Source organism: Lactuca sativa, chromosome 1 (assembly GCF_002870075.4).
Source record: "Lactuca sativa cultivar Salinas chromosome 1, Lsat_Salinas_v11, whole genome shotgun sequence".
In the NCBI taxonomy this organism is placed as follows: Eukaryota; Viridiplantae; Streptophyta; class Magnoliopsida; order Asterales; family Asteraceae; genus Lactuca; species Lactuca sativa.
In genome coordinates this window covers 140,770,402-140,779,603 of record NC_056623.2, presented here as the reverse complement: position 1 = coordinate 140,779,603, position 9,202 = coordinate 140,770,402, and the positions used below count along the sequence as shown (strand labels likewise).

The window sequence follows — 9,202 nt, the reverse complement described above, 5'->3', positions numbered from 1 at the left end:
TATCATTTGACAAAACGCTCTACTTTAAACAAAACGTTCCAAATCTAAAAGCTACTTTATGTAGCGTTTAGCAAAACGTTACTGAGCTTTTGAAATCAATTTCCATAATTTCCCTTAAAAATATATTTATATATTTATTTATTTAACCAATTGTTCTTTTATGTAATTTTATATATTTCAAAAAGCTTGCTAAACACTCATATAACAAATAAAAGCTACAGTTTCCTACTACTAGCTACCCACTACACGCTACCAACTACCTACTACCTGCTACCCGCATCCGGCTAATAGCTACTTTTGTCAAACACAACCTAAGTTGGGTAAATCCAAAGGAATCACTATGCCTTAATTTGTAAATCGTAGTCTAAATGGTTAGACAAAACTAAACAATTTCAAGTAATATTTTAAATTGTTATTCATGGTTAAATGAATCATATATATAAAAAATTTATAAAAACATGTAAAATTCAAATGTTCGTATCAAACTAAATTATCATTAAAAAATAACTAGAATATTAATTTAGCAATAATTGTTTTTACAACGTAACAATGTAACCATTTTACTAATTGATATTTACATTATATAATTTTTTTTACCATTTTATATGAACAATTACCTTTTTTATTATGTTAAGTTTGACATAATACGGTTAAAAATAATATTTTAAATTATAAATACAAAATAAAAAATATAACTAAATAAATATGTCAATCGAGTAAAGTAACAGTTAAAACTTAGAAACTAGGTTTTGTAATTAAACAGACAATTTTTTTTATAAGTATATTAAAACTAATTTTATTTAGAGAATTAAAATTGCAGGTTTTCACCAATAATCAAACAACTTAATATTAACAACAATCAAAATAATATTAAAATTGAAAAACATTATCAAAAAGGAAAACCAATTAACAAATAAAAGGAAAAGTAGAAACTAATTTTGATTTACTTAACTTAACACATTGTGGTTGTTTTATTAATCAATTTAACATATCATTATAAAATATTATTATTTTTTATTAATTCACAAATAAAAACTGTTTTGTATATCTTGAAAAATAATTTTATATATCTATTTGAATCAACGTATAAAAATATAAATCTTTTAATTAATAATTTATTAAAAATAACTGATTAATAATTATGAGTTTTTACTATAATTTTTTTTTTATTTTTGTAATCGTGGTTTCCATATACTACAACATAATTAGTAACCAAAGGGCTTCTAGCCTAGCGGTATCAGGTGATGCCCTCCCTCTTTGAGGTTAAAGGTTCAAGTCCCGTTGTAGACATAGGTGAAATTAGGCTGTAAGTTTTTTAGAAATTGTCAAAATTATAGCTTGTGAAATGGATTTTTATATTTTTTACGATCAACACATAATATACTAGGGGAGTTGGTTAACATAGTGGATCCTTTAATTCTACATCTTGTATAATTAAGAATATTCGATTTTTATTGTTTAAAATTTATAGTTCAATAACTTCATTAAATGAAGGGTTTTAGTGACTTCAATAACTAACTAATAATAAATAGACAAAATTACACAGATGGTCCCTGTGGTTGGCACGAGAGACCAAAGATAGTCCTTATGAGGAATTTTGGACGAGTATGGTCCCTGTGGTTCCAAATTGTTGCACGAATAGTCCTTATGACATACTCCGTTTAATTGTTGCCGTTTATCTAAATCACGTGACCCTCACACGAGGGTATTTTCGTCATTTGCTTATCCCTTCTCTCTCATGATCTGCAAAAGATAGTCCCTTTCCCTATAAAAATTAAACCCCCATCACTTCCTTCTTTAATTTATCGTCTCCTCTATTCTCTCTTCTCTCTTCTCTCTTCTGTGTGTTTGTAAGAAAATTTGCATAAGAATGGTAAATTGTTTTTGTGGAAGGCAAGCGGTGATAGTGACATCATGGACGGATCTCAACCCAGGGCGTAGGTTTTGGAAATGTCCTAGCAGTTGCGGTTTCATTGCATGGTTTGATGAGCCCATGTGTCGAAGGGCTGTGGCTGTCATTCCAGGTTTGCTAAGATCCAAGAACAAGCTACAAGAATCTCTGCTGCAAGCAAGTTTTGAAGCAAAAAAAGTGAAGATGATGCTAGTTTTTAGTTGGGTTTTCTTTTTCATGTATGTGTACAAAAGATGCTAATAGTATTAGTCTGGAGATGATGGTTCTTTTGCTTGTGGGTAGATAGATGATGGTTCTTTTGCTTGTGGGTAGAATCAGATAGTACTATTAATTTGAAGATGATTTCGTTTTTTTTTGTTTGTGATGTAAGAAATGTTCGTATGTATGAATGGAATGCTTTTTATTTGGGAAACTTTTAGTCTGCAACCATTGAAAAATATTGGTCTGTAACGTAATGAGTGTAAAATATTGGTTTGCAACTTAATGAACTATCCAGATCCATTAAAGTATAAAAAATGAAAGTGAAAGGTTTTTATAGGGTTTAGACCATTGTAGTATAATGTGTGAACCATTGTAAAGCCATAACAACATTAGAAATGTTCAAAAATAAAATGCAAACTTTTGCATAGTCATAAAGTTCATTACATAACCTTAAAGTGCAAAGTCATAATACCAAAAAAATATCAAAAGAGCTTGTAGACTAATGTATCATAACCAAAAGAACCATCTTAGTCTAGCACCCTGTGTGAACCATAATACCAACAAAAGATAAAGACACACAATAACCAACTTAGTCTGACCTTTCTAAGGTACCAAAACAAACAACACAAAAGACCTTTCTAAGGTTCCATAACAAACAACACAAAAGACAACAAATCAAACTTTTTCCTTCATTTTGGATTTATCCTTAAGTTTGGTTTTCTCCTTTATTTTGGGTTTCTCCTTTTTTCCATCTCCCTGCTTCTTTGCCTTGCTAAGCTTCTTGCCCCCTGCCACCACATTTCTAAGTTCAGTTTGTCCCCCTTGTCCCTTGCAACTCCTAGAGTTGTGACCCTTGTTCTTGCATTTGCTACAAGTAACTGTAAGGAACTTCCTGGTCAAACTTTTACCTTGATTATTTGGTTCTTCAGTTTGAGCTCTCTTTCTCTTCTTTTTTGGTCTCCCCACCTGCATAATTAATAAATTATAAAACAATATAAACGTATACTAACTTGTAAATTGAAAATTATTTACCTGTGTAGTATGTTTGGGGGGTGTTAGTGTTGTGGGGCAATCTGACTTTGGCCACATACTTCTTCCATTGATTGGTTGAACTTTGTACTTGTACATTTCATTCCATGTGCTTAACCTATAACATGGATGTACCCACTCCTCAAGAGGTGGGACATTTTTTGCCCCATGCTCAACCTTATCCCAAATGGCACTAACAAGATGAGAGCATGGTATCCCAGTGATCTCTATATGCCTGCAACTACAGTTCTTGTCCCTCCAATTAACCACAAATTGTTCCCCCATTATCCCAGTAACTTGAGTCTTCTCAGCACCATTAAATATGCAAGTGTATTGAGAAGCATCTTTCTTGACTCCATCTAAAAGTTTTGTGGCTGTTGGGGTAAGAGGCCCTTGAGACTTATCTATCACATTTTGCACAATACAAATTCGTTTCATTAAGTATTCCCTAATATATTCTAAACATGTAATTATAGGTTTGTCTCGAGCATCTAACAACTTTGAGTTGAAAACTTCACATAAATTATTCAACAAAATATCTGTATGTGCTCTTCCTGTACAATGCAACAAAATATCTTATAAGAATCTGTCAAAGTGTAAATCTTCCTTGAATATGTCAAGGTGTCTAACTGTTATATAAGGGTAAATATACCTGAAATATGTGCTCTGGCCCAATGTTTGGGTGGAATTTTCTTTAACCAATCACATGCCTTTGAATTGAACTTGTTAAAATCTTCCATGAATCTGTCAAAGTGTCTAACTGTTGTTGCTGTTGCACATTCCCATAAATGATCTCTGTGCTCCTTCCCCCTCCATTGTAGCTTCATGTTTTCGTGAATATGTCTTAAACAAAACCTGTGTTCAGCGCTAGGGAATAGGTTGGCAATGGCAGGTAAAATCCCCTAATAAACAAGTAACAAAAATGTTATTTTTTAAAGGTAGCAGACAAAATTACACAGATGTCATGAACAAGTATCATAAGAAGACTAACCTTTTGCCTGTCAGAAATAAATGTGAAGTTTGAATTTGTAGACAGCTCCAAATCTTCACCTAGACACTCTAGAAACCAACTCCATGAGCTTTTGTTCTCGGCTTCAACTATGGAATATGCTAGTGGGTAGATCCCATTATTGGAATCAAGACCCACAGCAGTGAGAACCTGTCCAGGGTAAGGTCCCTTCATGAAAGCCCCATCGAATCCTAAGAAATCTCTTAAACCTGCCTTAAAACCCAGTTTTAATGCACCTAAACAGACATAAATTCTCTTAAACATCCTAGTTTCCAAGTTTGCATTTGGTTCACTGTATACATCAATCTTCACAGTTGTTCCTGGGTTGCACTGTTGTAATTCTAGTACATAATCCCTGAGAAGGCTGTATTGCTTTTCATAATCTCCGTGAACATGTTTCTGTGCAAGATGTTTAGCCCTAAAGACCTTCATTCTTGACATCCCCACCTCGTATGTCTTTTGTAACTCTACACACAAAGCTTTGATTGGGATAGTTGGGTTTCCTTCCACTTGTTGAAGAATGGTGGTTGCAAGAAACTTAGAAGTACACGCTTTAATAGATCTTGACTGCACACATCTATGCTCATGAACCAAAGTTTTCACCATCCAATCGCTTTCTTCACCAGATCTAGAAATTAATACCACCCAAGGGCATGTTGCTTTTTGTGAACTTACTGTTTTGTCCTTGCATTTGATTCTACTTTTTGTCCATGGCCCACCTGTCATTTCTGGGACCACACCCCTGCATTTTGCCCTAATTCTTTGTTTATCATTTTTTGCAAAATAAATGTTTCTCCTAGTTCGAATTGAATGCATTTTAATGTAGTCCTTCGCTTATGATGAGGACTTAAATATTTGACCCAGATAGAATGCAGTTTCATGTACTACTCCTGATGAACACGTGGTTGGTTTGTTTAACCTTCTCATTAACTTCTTCCTCTCATCTTCTTCTACACCAGCTGATTCAAACAACTGTGTATCTATCACCTCCAAATCGTCATCAACTGTGACATCAGGTGCATTGAATGATTGGTGGTTATCTAGATTTGGAAAAGAATAAACACCACTGTGGAAGTCTTTCATATTCACTTCGACATCCTCCACCATATTAAGTTCATCCACTAAAAAGTCACTATCCTCGCTTATACTTCCATTGGTACTAGTCTCATCACTAATAGCATCTCCAATTTCTTCATTGTCCCCCATCTGTTGGTAATCATCGTCCCCCATCTGTTGGTAATCATTATGATCCATATAAAAGAAAGGATCAAAGTCTTCTGAAGGTCCAACATCTTGGGCTTTGTTAAGCTCCTCACTTGCAGGCTGAACTCCAACATCTTTCAATACATCTCTATCAAAATGTCCAAAAGGTACAACAGACCTATAAAAGTCATAGTTCTCATTCAAGTCCAATTTTCTACTACATGATCCTACCTCTGTACTTGTAAACTTTTTTCGATTGAGTTCTGGAGAAATAGGCTCATTGATTTCTTCCAATACGACCTTATTTGGAGACATAAAGTATGTATGGAGTCTAGTAGTTCCATGTTCAGTATACACCATAATCTCTTTATGATTAGCGACATGCTTACTTAACAAAAGTACGTCTTAGTCATTACCTAAAGGAAGTAACCCATAATCGATTTCAATCTCTGGAATCAAGAAGTGGTAGTAGATAGGCTCACCGTTGATATAACCTATCTCCTTCATCATATCGTCTAACTCATGTACGGAGAACACGTCCATGTCTACGTAGTCAACATAGTCAATACTCCCACCAACGTAACGTTTTCCAGGGTATTTTGTGAACATACCCCCATGGTGAATCTTGAATGTGCAAAAACTACTTAACTCAACTGAAAAACAAATAAATAATGATATGAGGAAAGAATGAAGTCTCAAAATTGAATGTGCATAAATTACTTAACAAAATTGGAAGTTGTTAACTGATCACTCACCATAAGCTTTGATCAGGTCAGGATTTTCTGAGAATTTTGAACGGACATTCCACAAAGTTAGAACCATCGCAAATGATGAAGATGAAAACCCTAGTTTCCGTTTGATGTTTTGCAGTGACGAAGATGATAAACCAGAGGAGAAAAGAAAGGGACGATTTCTTGGGGCAACGTAAATGGCGGCTGGATGTAAGGATCATTTATGTATATGATCATTTCGTGTAACAAAGCAAAAGAAGAAAATACCCTCGTGTGAGGGTCACGTGATTTAGATAAACGGCAACGATTAAACGGAGTATGTCATAAGGACTATTCGTGCAACAATTTGGAACCACAGGGACCATACTCGTCTAAAATTCCTCATAAGGACTATCTTTGGTCTCTCGTGCCAACCACAGGGACCATCTGTGTAATTTTGTCTAATAAATACTAAAGGGCTTTTAGTTTAGTGGTATCAGATGATGTCCTTCTTTTTTAGGTCGAAGGTTCAATTGTCATCGTGGATGTAGATGGACCTAGGTGTTAGTTTAAAAATAGATTATATATTATATTTGCTGGTTTAAAAAAAAACTAATAATAAATAGATTTTTTTAGAGTAACTATTCCAAAACCAAAATTTAGGGTCTCTGTGGGATATCTTTTTAGACATCTTTTGACTTTATCTTTTTTCAAAAAGCCAAAAAGTCGTTTGGAGAACTTTTTATTTGAACTTTTGGACAAGAGTAAATGATGAGGACCTGCAAAAAGACGGAAATTCCTGTCTTTTACACAAAGTCTTTTTCTAAAAAAGACTTTTAACGTTTAAAAGGAATCCCAAACATAGCCTTAATTTCACCTATATAAATTACAATGCTTGAACTTTCGATCTCAAAAAAACAATACCTCATTGATATCATATTTGGGCTTTGATTCCTATTTTTTTTCCTTTTCTAAAATGGTTAGAAATCAATTCCCTTTAATAAACATGTTAATATTGATACTTGTAATATTTAATTGCTTTGTAGACGAAGATTTGTAAATTTTTATCACATGTTGACCATCTTATAATTATGGGACAATAACAAGTGTCTTTCATGATAAAACGTTGATTCATTTGAATGCGTGAAGCGAAAGATGATATATTATATGCAATTTAAAAAATCATTATCCATTACATAAAAAATAGTTACAAATATCATGACATACGCAACTACATTGTCTCGTAACATATGTGATATCAGTATCGCGAATGGTTCCTTCAAAGCATTATCTTTCTCTAATTGATTTCCTCCTTGTTTTTCCAACAAATCTACATAATGGTTTCCATCTCTTCTTATATGAATAAAAGTACACTTTTGTTCGATCATAATTAATCCTTTCCGTACCTTAAATTTTAGATTTCATCGGATCATTTTTATCCAATTCTCCCACCCTAAGCATTAATGTATCTTGACAATCAGTCTCGATCAACATGTTTGAGAGGTTCTTGGTTTTCACTAAGCACAATCCTTTATGCATATTCCAAATTTCAGCCTCCAGACTCATATATAATTATCCTGTCATTTTCTGCATGTACTCACACAACCACCTTCCTTTACAATCTCTAAGGACCCAGACCTTTCGAACTGCCATTGATGATTTAATTTAAGAACATTAATAAATCCCTTTTGATCTAGGTGGATATCATCGATATCTTTTCTTTGTATGTGATATTCTCTTATTGTTGAAGAAGATGATGACGATATTGTTGATATAGGTGTCCAAGGTCATAACTCAATTTGGCAAAGTCAAAATGATTTGTTAATTTATCATATGATTAATTAATTAATTAGAAATATTTGGAATTAATTAATTATTAATCAGAATTAGTCTAGAATTAATTTAGGATTGATTGGAATTAATTAAAGGTGAAAGAGTTGAATTGTAATTATTCAACAGTTGAACAATAGGACAATTATAGAACCTACCAAGGTGGTTATGGGAGAGCCTTTAGGGTTTTTGGAAGCCTCTTGGTAGTTGATAATGAATTGATTTGAACTGGGAATAAATCTAATATTTAATTGTTCAAATTTGGATTTATCTGCAAGTTGCCTTAACTATAAATAGGACCCCATGGGCACCAAATTTCGTGGTTTTTGCTTCTAAGGATGAGAAATCTGAATTTCTCATCACCTATTTTCTGTGTAAGTGTTCTAAGGTGTTGGGTGTTATTAGAGACATCCATGCTATTAGATGTTCGCTTTCCATAGAGCTTTAGAAGACTTAAAGATCTAGTTTGTTATATTTGATTATAACAATGGTATATATACTACTCCTTTAGAATTTCAATTACAAGTAAGTTACTTTAATTGTTTCATAAGTATGTCCCTATAACTTAAGAAAAATTCCATAGATCCTTACGTTCCATGTGCCCATAAATTGCTTATTTGAAATTCCAATGTGCAAATATATTGTAACTGTAACCCAGAAAACCCATCAGGGTGTAGATGACAATTAGTTAGCGTTGGTATGAAATAACACCGATAATGTTTTCCATATTTTCTAGTGAATTGCAACTTGTAATCATTTGGAATTCTTCATGGCGTGGAAGGAATGTGTAAGGATGTAGATTGAACCTTGACAGTTGATGAGAAAATGGCCTCAAGGATCCCCAATAATCCTCCCAATAACAAAAATAAAGAAAATATTAGACACAAGAATATATGTGGTAAATCCAAAATTTGAGAAAAACTACAGGCCTCTAGAAAGAAATATCAAGCCTCCTCAAAAATATACTCACACTATCCAAAGTATTAAGTAACACTTTCTACACTCCAAAATAAGATATGAAAGAAAGAACCAAATACTTCATGTGTATTTTGGTTAGGATGCTTTGAAACCAAAGCCTTGGTTTTCTTTTATAAGCTTGACGACCTCCTAATCATTCATCCTTGTAGCAATATGGGATGAGAACCACTATTTATTTATCAAACAACTCAACAAATCTCCACCTTAGATAAATGAAAAAGAAATATGAAACCCCATAAAGGAACATCATATTCAATGGTCAATCATAATATTAAAGTCATAGAATTATAATAATCCCCCATAAACGAGTATCACCAATCAGAATAGACT

The 9,202-nt window shown here is 33.2% G+C and overlaps 1 protein-coding gene across 1 annotated transcript; it reads right to left on the bottom strand.

The window, feature by feature from the left end:
* Positions 1–3,383: 3,383 nt before the first annotated feature.
* On the bottom strand, positions 3,384–5,714 carry LOC111921813 (uncharacterized). Its single transcript, XM_052766669.1, has 5 exons — positions 5,071–5,714; positions 4,134–4,893; positions 3,795–4,044; positions 3,440–3,696; positions 3,384–3,398 (listed from the first exon to the last, which is right to left on the bottom strand). The coding sequence occupies exons 1-5, from the start codon at positions 5,712–5,714 to the stop codon at positions 3,384–3,386; spliced, it is 1,926 nt and encodes a 641-aa protein (XP_052622629.1).
* Positions 5,715–9,202: the final 3,488 nt, after the last annotated feature.